Source organism: Nicotiana tabacum, chromosome 8, assembly GCF_000715075.1.
Source record: "Nicotiana tabacum cultivar K326 chromosome 8, ASM71507v2, whole genome shotgun sequence".
NCBI classification, from domain to species: domain Eukaryota; kingdom Viridiplantae; phylum Streptophyta; class Magnoliopsida; order Solanales; family Solanaceae; genus Nicotiana; species Nicotiana tabacum.
Genome location: NC_134087.1, coordinates 21,374,732 through 21,390,600, shown reverse-complemented (window position 1 = coordinate 21,390,600; position 15,869 = coordinate 21,374,732). Strand labels below are relative to the sequence as shown.

General features: G+C 40.3%; 1 protein-coding gene across 1 annotated transcript; it reads left to right on the top strand.

Annotated features, from left to right (window-relative positions):
* Positions 1 to 13,628: 13,628 nt before the first annotated feature.
* Positions 13,629 to 15,221, top strand: LOC107804527 (CBL-interacting serine/threonine-protein kinase 11-like). Its single transcript, XM_075219076.1, has one exon. The coding sequence runs from the start codon at positions 13,795 to 13,797 to the stop codon at positions 15,034 to 15,036; it is 1,242 nt and encodes a 413-aa protein (XP_075075177.1). The 5' UTR covers positions 13,629 to 13,794; the 3' UTR covers positions 15,037 to 15,221.
* The last annotated feature ends 648 nt before the right edge of the window (positions 15,222 to 15,869 follow it).

The following is a 15,869-nucleotide window of genomic DNA, read 5'->3' as shown; positions in this document are numbered from 1 at the left end:
GCACAGTTTATATACAGTTCAGATAATATCAAAGCGGTAAAAGACAACATTTAGCACGTTATGCAAAAACATGTAATAAAGATCAGATAATAAAGCCAAATATAACAATTATTCTAAGCTCGAATTCTTGAACCCTGAACCAGTGGTTCTGGGTACATCCCCAGCAGAGTCGCTAGAGCTGTCACACCTCCCTTTTGCGCGCCCGCCCCGAAGGGTTAAATGCGCGGGTGGAGTTTTTCCAATTTAAGTGACAATATTCGAAATGGAATTATTTATTTAATTCAGAGTCTCCACTTGGGAAAGGTTTGGCTTTTGGTGTCCCAAGTCACCGATTTATCTTGAATCCCAAATCGAGGAAACTTTCGACTTTTCCAAATGAAGTCTGCGAACCAGAAATTCTAAGTAAGGAATTCTGTTGACCCGAGGGAAGGTGTTAGGCACCCTCGAATCCCGTGGTTCTAGCACGGTCGCTTAAATTGTTATAATGGCTAAATATCTGATTTAAATACATGTTATGACTTACGTGCTTTTATTAAGTTTAAACCGCTTTTATCATTATCACTTATTTTTATAGAATTGCAACGTCGTGAAAATGCATCTCGAACCACGTCACAATCAATGCGCCCGTGATCGTTAACACATTTTGACTTCGTTGAGATTTGGATTCGGGTCGCATCAATGCACACCCGAATTTAAGAATATAATTTACTTAAAGTCGCGCCTAAAGAATCTAACGCGTTATTCTCTTTGGGGAGGGCAGTGGAATTCACTAAACAGTCCGTCCCAAATTCTAAGTATTTATCATGATCAATTATTGAGGGCCCCGCAATTTGCATTTTTATTTGGAAGAGGCTCGTCTCATTATTTTAGAAGGGCACCCTACAATGGCTACATTTCTACTACGTTTATCTTTAAAAAGAAGGATGATACCGAACTTTGCTTGTTTGAACAAATACAAACTGAATCTTTATTATGTTTGCCGAACCTAAATTTGTTTGATTACCTGATTGATTGTTTATGAGGTGAGAGTTACCTCATGCTTTGTCTTCATCGGATGAATACGCTTATTAATTTGCTAAGTGAGATTGCAAGCAAACTAACAACATATATTGAGTTATGTTTAACGACCTCCAAGTTCTATTTTTAAACTCTAACCTATTTGAAATTGATAAACGAAATCGGCTGTTTATTAGGAAAATTACTACTAACTGGACTCAAAATGACTATTAGTTTCTCTCAAACAAATCATCACATTATTTCGAAACAAGGAATCTATACCGAAACCCGATGTCGAACCTGTATTGGAACAAATAATCTGACAGGAGAGCTGGCATTCATAGCCAGACTCTTAATGTGACTGCATGCGAGTTTGTTTGGGATACATTTTTCCCAGACCTAGTACCATGGATTTGTCAATTCAGTGGTCTAGACAAAAATACATACAAGTGCTTGCCATGACTCTATGTTATACAGTCATAACTAAGCCAAACAGAGTGTTATACTGAACTGAATGTATACTAAATCAAACATGATGTCTATGTCATACTGTCATTACTATTGAAAAATGCTATCTAACAGTTCATCTCAAACAGAATGTATGCTGGTTTATACAAAATATTTGCAGTTTGCAGTAAAAATACGAGCCCAACTAACATTCGACCTATTTTTTAACACCAATGTTATAACATAAACAGCTGTCCGTTTCTTTATTTCTGCTTCAAACTCCAAACTTTCAACAATACAAGGTTTCAGAGGTTGTGTACCTGGAAATATTTGACAATTGAAGAAAAGGGGAGTCAGCAGAGTACAATGACAACAAAATGCAGCAGCAATCACAGCACTATCAGTAGCAGCAGGGCAGAATAGCAGCAGGCAAAGCAATACAGCAAGAACAGGCTCGAGTGCAGAAATGCAACTATGGCCAATAGAAAGCAATAGCCAAATGACAGCAACACCCAGTGGAGTAGAATCAGAACTCCAGACAGACCAAACCAGTAGTAAACCAATGAAAGCACTCGGCTAATAGACACAACTGGAATTTCAAAGAATCAGAATTGATTTGAACAAGTTGAACAACTGAAACCCAAATAATAATAGGAGGAAACAGTTTTTGATTGTTGGTTGTACACCTTCTATCTCTTAACCTCTCTCTATCTGTGTTTTCCTAAAATCAACTCTATCTTTTCCCTTCTATCCTCACAGTGTATGTCCTCTCCTTAATACCAGGTGGTATCCTTTTCTCTTTTGCTCTCTTCTGTGTGTGTGTGTTTTTCTTTTTTCAGCTCTCCAGGTCCAGTGTGTATCCTCCTCCCCTCTCTATATCTATCTGCCTCCTTCTATATCTCTCAATGTGCCCCCCTTTATAAGCCTAAAAACTACTCCTTTTAACAGCCTCTTTTTAATATCACAGTACCCCTCCCATGTGCCCTTCCATTTTCAGTTCCACTTTAGCTAATTAAGTATTAAACCCATCAATATTCCCTGGCAGACTTATCTTTCCTATTTTATTAACTAAAAGCAAACATGGGCAGTAGAATATATCTGACAGCATATGCTGTCAAACCATTTTTAACTCAAAAAAAACCTTTTTATGCAGAAAAACAGGCTGTGCACAAAGCACATGAGGTGCACCAATGCACATGCTGTGCATGAGTGCACATGCCCTCCAATTCAGAGTTTAAACCAAACATCCCTTTCACATTACCGATCCAAATCAACAGCTATAAGTAAGCAAAACTGGTTCTTAATTGATTCAACAAATGCTTAGCAGAAGTGAGTCGATTTGTTATTGTTCGGACAGTTGAAACTAATTGACGACACATGTCGACTCGACTATATTAGCATTAACATACACAATCGTAGCCAAAAATCAGACATTCAAAAGTATAGGACACATGACTCGACTTATACTGATTAAACAGAATTATGCTTCGAGGAATCAGTTAGTCAGTACAAATTTGGAATACAACCAATACACATGCCTTATCAGAATAGGAGGGGGGATTCAGACAAACACAGAGGTTCAAGTAAAGTGGACAAACAAAAATCGATAAAATTAAAACAAATATGAACATACCTTTAAAACAAATCACACAGACTAAAACAAATAAAGGAAAGAAAGCAGACTCACCTTAAAACTTGAAAAGTTAAAAGTTTGAACTTGGATTTGGACAGACCTTTCTTAAGGCTGAATGGACTTTAATCGAAGTGTTTCTCAGATGAGAAACACTTCGATTAAGGTCCATTAGACCTTAATCTCTTAGGCTCGGACGGACATGGGCCAGTGATGAAGAACTACAAAGTTCCAAAACTCATATCCGGGATTCATGCTCCCCTGGTCAGATTCGGACCAAACCAAGTATGGTTTGGTCACGAGGGGGGTCTGGGGAGTGTCTGGTGTGAAACTGGGGTTAAACTGTGTAGATCGAGTTTTGACTCGAATCTTCGAATGAAGATTCGAGAAGGTGGGGAGGGATTCGAACTACATGGTTAACAGATCCATGTTCAGGATGGCAAGGGGGTTCTAGGGTGTTAAGGGGAAGGTCACCGGCGTCCATGCCGCCGGTTTTCATGGTGGAGGATACAGGGGCGGCTCTAGGGTTTGATGGGGATGAGGTTGAAGACGGGAGTTGGGGTATCAGATGGGGGGGCAGGGTAAGGTTATAGGCTTATATATGGAATAGGTGGGCTAATCTCAGCCATCGGATCAACTGGAATCAATGGCTTGGATCTAAAGGCCTAGGGGAAACGATGTCGTTTCAACTAAAGGGGGTTTGGGTTGGTCCGGGTGGAAACGGGTCGGGTTCTGTTCGTGGGTATAGGAAATGTGATCTTGGCTGTTGATCAATCTGAGATCAATGGCCCAGATCAAACTGTATCCATACGACGTCGTTTGGACTCTCTGGGCATCATCTGGACTGGACCGGGCAGGCTTGGTTTGAACGTTGTTTGTTTGGGCCAATTTATTAAAATTGGCCCAATCCGGAATAATTGCTGATCCTTTTTTTTCTTCTTTTTTTATTATTTTAAAAACAAAACTAAGCAAAAAAAAAATCAAATTAAAAATTAAATATACACTCAATACAATTATTTTCACACACACTAAAATATTTCAAAACAGGTAAAATCAAACAAATCGAAATCACGGACGAGGGTGCCTATTTATGATTTTCTATTTAATGACCGGATTACGGTTCGAATTATGCATAACCCACACATTTTTGTATTTTGTTTTAAATAAATAAATAAATAAAAACGGGCAAAAGTCACAAATAAATCAACAAAGTGCCGTACAGAAATCCAAAATTGTACAGCACGACCAATTTTTATTCTTTTGGAGCGACTGTCGCGCAAAAACAAAAATCACGTGCTCACAGGCACTGTACATCTTCTTCCTAAAAGAAGGACAAACAAAAAAAACGGGAAAAAAACATAACAAAAACCCTATTGTCCAAAACTACCGTCCAAACCCCCCCCCCCTCATCGGAACCCCAGCTCCCACTCCCTCACGTCCAAACAGTCCACCAGCCTCCTCGACCCAACTGTCACTCACCGGCGAACGCCACCGGACAACCCCGACCATAGCTGCTTCACCATTTTTCAGTCCAACGAGCAGTTGTTGATGCGTGCCAAGCAGCTGTGGCTGCGTTTCCGAGCAGCTGTTGCTGCGTGTCTTCACCTTCGTCGCCAACGACCCTCGTATTCTCAGCAACCAGTAGCAGCGTCGTCACTGTCCCTCGACCCCACTCCCTCACGTCCAAACACCACCACCAAACAGGCCCATCAGCAGCCCCCCTCTCGTCGACCTTACTGTTGTCATCGTTGTTTCATCTTTCGCGAGCAGCTGTTGGCTGCTGCGTTGCTCATCCTTCGTCGCCAACGACCCCTACTCCTTCAGTACGAAGAACCAGCAGCCTGCTTCTTCCTCACATCCAAACGACCCCTTCTGCTTTAACTTCTCGTATCAATCTGTTGCGTCGAAAAGAATAAAACTAGCAGCAGCCAACACCTCGGGTCGTTGACAGTCTTGGTCCGAGCTTTCTGTTTTCCGTTGAGGTCGTTTTTGTTCGTCGAGGTCCGGTACGTCGAGGTTGTTGTCTGAGGCGTCAAGGTTCGTCTACGGTTTATCGCGTTTCAAGGATAACGCTGCCTCGCGGTTAGTCTTTTTTTTAGATTTGTTTGAGGCATTATTTGGCATTTTTCCTCGTTTGCTTCAGTAGATTTTTTAATTGTTCCCTGCTCATATGTATGTGGTTATTCACTTGTTTTGTTTTATATGAGCATATGGTTGAGATTCTGGCAAAAGATGCATAATTATGCCTAGTTTTATTTTTTTGTTTTGTTTAAGTTTTGTTTCTAGTACTTGTATTATTAGGGAACATTGAAGTTAGGTTATAGATTTATTTTTACGTGATTTTGCTCAACAGACGTAGTCTAGTGCAATGCTCTTAGTAGTTGCATAAATATGGGCTTAAACCTTTGGTAGGAGTAGTCCTTTGAAATCAGAATCCGAAGTGTGCCATTTTAGCAAATTCTATGGCCATCGCAAAAGTAGAAAATCGCAGTTGTCTTAAGTTTGCCCTTAAATAATAAAAATGAGACGAGCCTCGCCAAATAAAAATACAATTCACGGGGCCCTCAATAATTGGTCATAATAAATACTTAGATTCCGGGACGGGCCGTTTAGCAAATTTCACTGCCCTACCCAAAAATAATGATACGCTAGTCGCTTTAGGCGCGCATTTAATAATGTTATCTCCTTAAACTCGGGTGCACATTTATGTGACCCAAATCCAAATCTCAGCGGAGTTGAAATGTGTCTCTAAATCGCGGGTACATTGATTGTGACGTGGTTCGAGATGCATGTCCACGACGTTGCAAATTACTTTAAAAAATATGAATGAGATGAGCCTCGCCGAATAAAAATACAAATTGCGGGGCCCTCAGTAAATACTTGTTTTAAAATTACTTAGAATTCAGGAGGGCCGTTTAGCGAATTTCACGGCCTTCCCAAAATAATAACGCGATAGTCTCTTTAGGCGCGTGTTTAATAGTTTACTTTCTTAAGCTTGGGTGTGCATTTCATGCGACCCAAATCCAAATCCCAAAACATCAAATAAAATGCGTTCCGGATTGTGGGTGCATTTCATGTGACGCAGTCCAAAGACGTGTTTTAAGCGATGTTCACATTCTTTTAAAAATAATAATAATAAAGTGGTAAAAAGTTAAAATTGGCACATCAGTTCACAATTGTATTAAAATCAGATAAATAAGCCGAATATGATAGTTGAGCGACCGTGCTAGAACCACGGAACTCGGGAATGCCTAACACCTTCTCCTGGGTTAACAGAATTCCTTATCCGGATTTCTGGTGCGCAGACTGTAATATGTAGTCATTCTTTTCCTCGATTTGGGATTAAAATTGGTGACTTGGGACACCCTAAATCTCCCAAGTGGCGACTCTGAAATAAATAAACAAATCCCGTTTCGATTGTCCTTTAATTGGAAAAACTCCCTTCACCCCTCGCGGGGGCGGAAAAAGGAGGTGTGACAGAGTGTATGCACCTGCTTCCACCCATTTAGAAAAGTAATCATTTAAAACCAAAAGGAAACGTACCTTACCTCATCCCACTAGGAGGGGACCGACTATGTCCATCCCCCACTTTATGAATGGCCATGGTGAAGTGATGGAATGAAGGAGTTCCCCTGCTTGATATATCATAGGGGCGTACTTCTGACACTGTTTACATCTCCTGACATAGTCCGCGGCTTCTGTTTTCATAGTGGGCCAATAGTATCCGGCGCAGATGAGGCACCGGACGAGGGCACAGTTTCCCGTGTGGGCGCCGTAGTGCATTTCGTGTACTTCTTCTGGCACTCACCTTGTTTGATTTGGCCCAAGACATTTGTCTAGGGGGATTCCGAACGTTCTTTTGTAGAGATCACCATTCACGAGGCTATATCTGGCTGCCTGTACCCTGAGCTTTTTGGCTTCTTTTTTATCTTACGAGAGCGTTCCATCCTACATATATGCTATAAGGCGGTTACGCCAGTCCCAAGTTAGGTTTAGAGAATGTACCTCGGCATGGTCTATTGCGGAATGGAGGAGGGTGACCACGTTTTCCTTGTTGATTTTTTTGGTGGTCGTCGCTAGCTTGGCAAGGCTGTCTGTTTTGATATTCTACGCCATGGGCATTTGTTCGAGGCGACATTCATCGAATTGCGAGAGTAGTTTGTGAATTTCCGACTGGTACTTCTATAGTCTCTGTTCTTTGACTTGGAAAGTCCCAGTGACTTGGTTCACCACGAGTTGAGAGTCGCAATGGAGGACGAGTCGTCGGGCGCCATATTTGACAACTAACTTCAAACCTGCAATTACGGCTTCATACTCTTCTTCAATGTTAGTCATCTCGGGGCATCGTATGGACTGGTGAATTACTTAGCCTGTAGGGACTTTGAGGACGAGTCCCAATCCCAATCCCAAGGCATTAGAGGCTCCATCGGTGTAGAGGACCCAGAGGTCGGTGTGTGTCGAAGCGCGGAGCACTTCCTGTTCTACCTCGGGCAATATTTTCGTGCTGAAATCAGCAACGAAGTCGGCGAGCACTTGCGACTTAATGGCAGTTTGCGGTTGGTATGTTATGTCGTGCTCGCTTAATTCTATGGCCCACTTGGCCAGTCTACCTGATAGTTTGGGTTTGTGTAGGATACCTCTTAAGGGGAAGGTTGTCACCCCACCTTTATGGGGTGACATTGAAAGTACGGTCTAAGTTTTCGTGAAGCTACGACTAATGCCAGAGCTAGTTTCTCAAGGTGGGGGTACCTTGTTTCGGCATCGATTAAGGTTTTCCTGATACAGTAAATCGGAGATTGCGTACCTTTATTTTCACGGACCAAGACTGTGCTTACCACAACTTCGGAAAGTGCTAGATATACAAGTAGACATTCGCCCGGGTCCGCTTTGACAATTAGTGGCGGCGAAGATAGACACGCTTTCAGTTTTCTCAGGGCGTCAACGCAGTCTTCATTCCATTGCAGTCTGTGGTCTTTCCTTAGCACATTGAAGAACTTGTGACATCTATCCGAAGATCGTGAAATAAATCTTGATAGGGCGGCTATTCGCCATGTTAATTTCCGTACCTGCTTTTTACTGGTCAATATCTCTGGTATTGCATCGATGGCCCTGATCTGATTTGGGTTGACCTTGATACCCTTTTGTGACACTAGAAAACCAAGGAACTTTCCTGAAGTTACGTCGAAGGTGCACTTTTCGGGATTCAGTTTCATCCTGTATTGCCTTAATATCTCGAAGGCTTCCTTTAGATGGCCAATGTGATCCTCTTTCTTTGTCGACTTTACTAGCATGTCGTCGATGTAAACCTCCATGGTCTTACTGAGCTGTTCTTTGAATATCTTGGGGACTAATCCTTGATACGTGGCCCCTGCATTCTTGAGCCCGAACGGAATCACCTTATAGCAATACGTTCCTTGGTGAGTGATGAAAGTTGTCTTTTCTTGATCTTCTTCAGCCATTAGAATTTGGTTGTAACCAGAGTAGGCATCCAAGAAGCCCAGCAGTTCGTGCCCCACTGTTATATTGAGAAGTTAGTCGATGTAGGGTAATGGAAAGGAGTCCTTCAGGCATGCTTTGTTCAGATCGGTGAAGTCGACACACATCTGCCATTTCCCGTTCTTCTTTTTGACCATGACCACATTGGCGACCCATTGGGGATATTTCAATTCTCTGATGGAACCGTTGGCGAGTAATTTATCAACCTCTTCGCTGACCGCCTCATTGATTGAGGCATTGAACTTTCTCTTCATTTGTCGTACCGGTGGGTAAAGTGGATCAACATTCAGCCTGTGTGTGGCGATATCTCTTGGGATTCCTGGCATATCTGAGTGGGAAAAAACAAACAAATCGGCGTTGTTAGTTAAAAACTCACGATACTTACCTAGCTCTGAGTGGTTGTGTCCAACATAAGACTTTTTTGTGCTATCAGTGATATCCAATTAGATGGGACCGAGATCTTCTACGATCGCCTTGCAAGCTTCTATGATGTCCGGGTCTTTGATGGCCTCTACTTGTACATCGGATTTGGTTCCCGACATGGCTGATTGATATGCCTACGCACTTGCCCCTTTTAGTTGTTTGGTGTGTGTGCAATCTTGGGCAATCTAGTAGCATTCTTGGGCGGTGCGTGGCTCGCCTCAGATGATGAATATCCCCCATGGGGTGGGAAGTTTGATTACTTAATAGAAACTTGATGGGATGGCTCGCATGGCGTGTATCCATGGTCGTCCTATGATCCCGTTGTAGGTTGTTTCCTGGTTCATGACGTGGAATGTCATTTCTAGGGTGACCCCTCCTACCAAGACGGGTAGCACTATCTCTCCAGATGTTCGCTCCACTGCATTATTAAAACCTGTTAGTGTTATTCAACGCGGTATTATTTTATACTCGAGTCTCATCTGCACGAGAACTCGTGGGTAAACAATACACGCGGCGCTTCCATCATCCACCATTATTCTTTTTACGTCGGTATCCGCAATGTGTAAAGTTATAACCAAAGCATCATAGTGAGGGAAAGACAAACCGTCGGTATCCGACTTATCGAAGATGATACTATCTTCGAGGTCGTCATACCGTTCGTGGGCAACTGTCCGTTTGAGTTTATGTGTGGTGGTGAATTTCACATGGTTGATTACCGTATCGTCGCCGCCGCCAATGATCATTTGTATGGTATAAGCTGGTGATGTTGGCTTTGGAGGTCCTTGAGGTTGATCGCACCCACGAGCAAAGTTGGTCGGTCCTTTATCGCTCAGCAGTTCTTTCAGGTATCCCTGTTTAACATCCTTACTACTTCTTGTCGCAGACCTATGCAGTCTTCGGTCTTGTGTCCTCTCTCCTGGTGGAATTCACATAGGACATTCGACCTCTTAGTGCTCGGATCCGACTTCATCTTTTGCGGCTTCTGCACCTTCGTGCCGAGCTTTTCCAGTGCGTACACTATTTCTGAAGGGGAAACACAAAAATTATGAGCAGATAGTAATTGAGGCATACCTCTTTCGTTTCGAAGGGGTGCGGTGTGTTGGGGCGCGACATCCACGTGTCGTGGAGGAGGCGGATTGGGTGTTCGGATATAAGGCTGATGCCTTTCTCGATTGAAACGTGGCAGTTGATCCTTTCACCCATCGTTGCGACGATCTCTCCTTGTCTCGGTCTGGACTGATGTTAATCGCTGAAGTGGGCTGTTTAGGTCATCCTCGTCTCACTTCGGCGCAATAGGCGTTGTGGATCTCTTCCCACGTGGTAGGGGTACATCATGAGTCTATTGAGTAATTTTTTGGTTGCTTTTTACCCGTTTCTATTTAACCTATTTTGAAAGGCTGCTACTGCCATCCCTTCTGACACGTTCGGTAGGCTCATCTTTACTTTGTTAAATCGGTCTAGGAAATCCCGAAGTCGCTCGTCCGTCATTTGCCCGACGGCAAAGATATCATTGACCCTAGTCTCGGCCTTTTTTGCTCCCGCATGAGCAGTAGCGAACTTATCTGCCACCTCTTCGAATGTCGATATCGATCGTGCTGGTAGTTGGGAGTACAATGTCAACTCTCCCCCGGTCAGAGTTTCACCGAACTTTTTCAGCAGCATAGACGATACTTGTTCTTTTGATAGATCATTACCTTTTATTGCGGTAACGTAATGGATTAAGTTATCCTCTGGGTCCGTGGTTCCATCGTATATTTTCAAATATGGCAACATTTTGAAGGTCTTTGGAATAGAATGGGGAGCTGCCCCTTCGTTGTACGGCTGTTTGACGAATCGGCCCACATCACGTTTTGGTAACAACTTCGGAGCGTCTGGTATTTTATCAACCCCCTCCTGATGTTCCTTCATCTGGTCGCGGAGTGTTTTGTTCCCATTTTCCATCTCTTCCATTTTCTTTAAGATGGTTATGAGTGCATCGTTGCGCGTATCAGCAACAGTACGAGTGTTAACTATTCGCGTAGTGCTTGGCTCATCGGCGACAACTACGGTTGATGCAGGTAACGTGTCTTCGATATCTCCCTGAAGGGGTTTCTCGAGCATGTTGCTCAAGGTTTTTGTTAGCCATTCTTCTAGTAGCTTTTTCACGGCCGGTGGTGCTTCTCCTGCTGCGGATGTTAAGGTTTCCCTCTCGCGCGAGACCGTTAGACCTTCGTGTGGAGGAGGTGAGATTTCTCCTTCGGGTGTAGCACTTGGTGTTGCGTTTTCGTTGTCTTCCCCACATGCATCATTGAGGGAATTCAGGAGGTTGTTCATGATACCTACTATTGCCTTTAGCCTAGCTTCTCCCTTTCCTGCCATTGCTGGCCTTTGTGGATCTAAAGAGAGGTGGTTATTTCTTTCAAGAATCTAGATGAAAACTACAATTTCAGCTATAGAAATCCCCACAGACGGCGCCAAATTGTTTGACTCAAAAGATATTAAAACTTTTTTGAACAAATCAATCAAAGATGAAGGGGGTAAATCTTAGATGAGAATAATAATCTCTAGAAAGAGCGATAGATCAAGTGAAGATGGATCACGAGATTTTTTTTAATTTATAAATAACAATGCAGCCCCAATCCCCTCTGCAAGGTTATTACCCTCTCTATATATAAAAAGTCAGTCTCTTCTAAGCAGTGAAAGACAAATTACAAGGAATTATTCGAAGGAATATTCCCAATGTCCCCTAATGGGCATGCACTATTACAAGGGTCGTCCATTCTCTGGTTTGTCTCAGGGTCGTCTCCCTCAGGACGTCAATTCAAGGAGGCTCCGTTAATCGTCGTACTCGTCGTTGGTCGTGGTCAATCAAATTTGGACCCATACAATACACAGTTGCTCCAATCTCCAGTATATTATTATGCTAGAACTTTCTATGTGTTGAAGTTCCAGCATAATATGCTAGAAGTTCATACACATGTGCATCAATCTCCAGTATACTATGCTCGAACTTTTTATATTACAATAAAATAGTGATTATTTTTTAATAACTTTACAAACGCTGCTTATTTTTTAATTATCAATCTGAAAACTTATTAGCTAGTACTATTTTCACTCTAAAGTTGGATTATCTACTAAAGTTGATGTTGCCATAATCTACTGAAATTGCGTGGCAAAATGTTAATATGTCCGTATGTTAGAAAATTTAATGTGTGATGTCTTTTCGCTAATGTACGCGTTAGTCAATTAAACCGCGGACCCAGGTTACCAAGCAGTTTGCTTTTTTTCTGTCTAAATAGTCTCCACACACTATTGTCTTTCCCCTCCCTCCCTCATTTCTTAACTGCATCAACAAAAAGGTATCTAGAAACTTGACACCTTGCATTATTATTAATTTTAATTTTAATTAAACCGAATTAATATTTTAATGCATACGTGTTATACTACTACCGTCCTTGTTCATTAAAAATTTATGGGGTGGCAAACGTACAAGCTAGGTTGGGAACGGATAATGTAAAAAGGGACAAAATATTTGATCGGTCCATATTTAACACATATAGAAAATGAGTTAACTAATGAATAATATAGATACCCATAATAATTATGGCTTCTTGAATACGATCATTATTGAGGGAATTTCAAGGCTCCTAAATTTGAGGAACCCTTAGTTTAAGTAGTTATCCATTAAGTATTTCTTTTTAAGTGGATAATATGGATCTTATCCATAGTTAACATATTTTTAAAAGTTCATTATCCAACCCGTTTATTAGTGGACAATATGAATAAATGATTATTTTTATTTATTTTACCACTACTAATTAAAATAATGATAAGTCACATGTACTTGGTCTTATTAATTGAATAACGAATTAATAGTGTCAGTTTATATTGATGTAGTAGTAAACTGGCCGGGGCCGCTCTAATATCCGGATAACAAATGTGATCAACTCTTTGACTTCGACTTGGATCTGAAATACGTATATAATTTACCAACAAATTACGAAAATGTATATTTATTTTGATTTCACAATCACAATAACATATTAATTTTACTCTAAATGAATTCTTAGTGGTTAACCAATTTGACCTCTGGTTAAGAGTCTCGTTTTGAATAGCTAGCCTCGCATGCACTTATGTATTATTGCATTTCTTTATGTGGTGCGAAAAATGTTGTGGGGTTTCATTTAGCACTTAAATGTAGCAAGTTTTCGTTGCATTTCGTCTACAACAATAATATACCTCGTTTAATTCTACAAATAGAGCATGAGTAAAATATTGTATACGCAAATCTTATCCTACTTTATGTAAGTAAATATATTGTTTTTGATAGACTCTCGATCGTGAAAAGCTTGTTGCATTTCTTCACTTTTAAAAAAAGAGAGAGAAGGAAACAACATAAGAGGAGTGCGGAAACTTTTATGCTTGGATTATAAGAAACTAATCTGCTTAAGCAAAAGAAAATAAATACTTAATTGAGATACACTGGATAACTAAACCGTGTAAACCATAGCCAAAACCGACCATCAATTTCGTTGACTAAAAACATTGAATGGATAAAATAATATAATAAAAATAAACATGAAACATCCTATCTGATAATATGATGACTAGTTCACAATTCACGTGGAAATTTAAAAAGAAAAAATGTTGAAAAAAAAGACCTGTATATAACACAAGTTGACACTATTGAAGACAACGAAATCAAAAAAACTTCGACCCTAAGTTCAAAATCTTGAACTATATCAATCCTTTAGCTTCTTCTTCGTCAGTCGTCTCCAAAAACCTAACCACCATATTAATTGAATCTCGGCATTTTTCAACAAATGCCGGAAAAGCCATTATTCGGGAAATATGAGCTCGGAAAATTACTCGGCTGTGGCGCATCCGCCAAAGTTTACCATGCCCGAGAAATCAACAATGGCCAAAGCGTCGCGATCAAGGTGATCAACAAAAACAACAAGGACAATATTCCAAACGAAAACATTGAGCGAGAAATCTCCATTTTGCGCCAGCTGCGCCACCCTTACATTGTCAAACTCTATGAAGTGCTCGCCACGAAATCGAAAATCTATTTCGTTATGGAATACGTTAAAGGAGGCGAATTATTCGCCAAAATCACCGATCACGGCCGATTTAGTGAGGATCTTAGCCGGAAATACTTTCAGCAACTAATTTCCGCGCTCAATTACTGTCATTCACGTGGAATCTATCATCGCGATTTGAAACCTGAAAACATATTAATTGATGAAAATGGGGATCTCAAAATTTCCGATTTCGGTCTCAGTGCCACAACAGACCAAATACAAAAATTCGACGGGCTGTTACATACCGTTTGCGGATCTCCAGCTTATGTGGCACCAGAGATTCTGACGATCAAAGGATACGACGGTGCTAAAACGGATATATGGTCATGTGGTATTATTCTGTACGTGATGGTCGCCGGTTATTTGCCGTTTTACGATCAGAATTTAATGCTAATGTACAAAAAAATCTACAAAGGTGAATTCAAGTGCCCGAAATGGATGTCTCCAGATGTTAAACGGATATTATCTCGTCTTTTAGATACAAATCCGGCGACGAGAATAACAATTGAAGAAATTATCAAGGATCCGTGGTTTAGAAAGGGATTGAAATTTATTAAATTTTCAGGGGATGAAGAAAATAAGGATTCAGTAATTTCAGATTGTTTGAATGCGTTCGATTTAATTTCGTTTTCTCAAGGATTAGATATTTCGGGATTGTTCAAATCGAATAATCCGGTGGATGATTTGGAGAGGACGGTGGTGGAACAGTCGCCGGAGAGTGTAATTGAGAGAGTTGAGGAGCTGGCTAAGAAGGAGAATTTCAGATTAAGGAAGAAGAAAGAATGGGGAATTGAGATAAAAGTGCAAAATGGTAAATTAACAATGAGCGTCGATATTTACAGATTGACAGAACGATTTGTAATTGTGGAGGTAAAAAGAGAAGCTGGAAATGGTGATTTGTATACAGATCTATGGCGGAATAAATTAAAGCCGGTAATTCTGGGCCAGCAAATAGAAGAGATTCAGAATTCCGGTAGCTAGATTTCACGGCGGGGAAGAAGCTTGAGTGAATCTATTTTATTTTTATTTTTATCACATTGCAAAAAAGAAAAAAGAAAAAAAAACACACACACTAATGTGCTTTGTGTAAAAAGAAAAAAAAGTTATTGTAAAGTAAAAAACCATACACGGGAAGTTCATATAGTAAATACACTTTTCTTGTTTTATTTTTGTGTGGTGTGAAAATTATCTCACGAGAAAATGAGCCTATATGATTTGTGTGGACTCGATATATTTTACAACTTTACTATACTATAAGATTCGAAAAATTTCGGCTATTGGCTATGTTGGATATGTTTTCAGTTCCTTAATTTTGTTGCGAGAAATTATTCACTATAAATATTTAGTAGTAATTTTTTTTTCATATTACATTTGCTATGCACAATACTTTCCTCTTGTCATAAGTTAATTTTAATATGGTAATGTAAAAAGCGTATATATTGTTGTTGCATAAAGTCTAAACGCATTTATTTTTTTTGGTTTGTCATATGATCTCTCTTGGCAACTTTAAGTCACCAATTGGGCATCACATGTTTTACAACTTGATCAAGTTTCAATCTGTGTTGTATGACATGCTCTATAGTTTCCACATTTTTTATATTCTACTTATATTTATAGTATAACTTAGTTTTTTTTCAGGTTTATAATTTTATTTAACATATTTATCAATTTTTTATTTTACTGAAAACTATTTCAAAAGGAGTAAAATGAAAAAAAATCACTTACACACACGAGATATAAACATTTTATGAAAAAATCTAGAATAATTTATGTTTTTTCAAAATAAAACGATCCTATAAACTTAACCTTTGATC

Bases quoted from the DNA above. Each gene is read 5' to 3' on its own strand.
- LOC107804527 (XM_075219076.1), top strand. From the start codon at position 13,795: ATGCCGGAAAAGCCATTATTCGGGAAATATGAGCTCGGAAAATTACTC.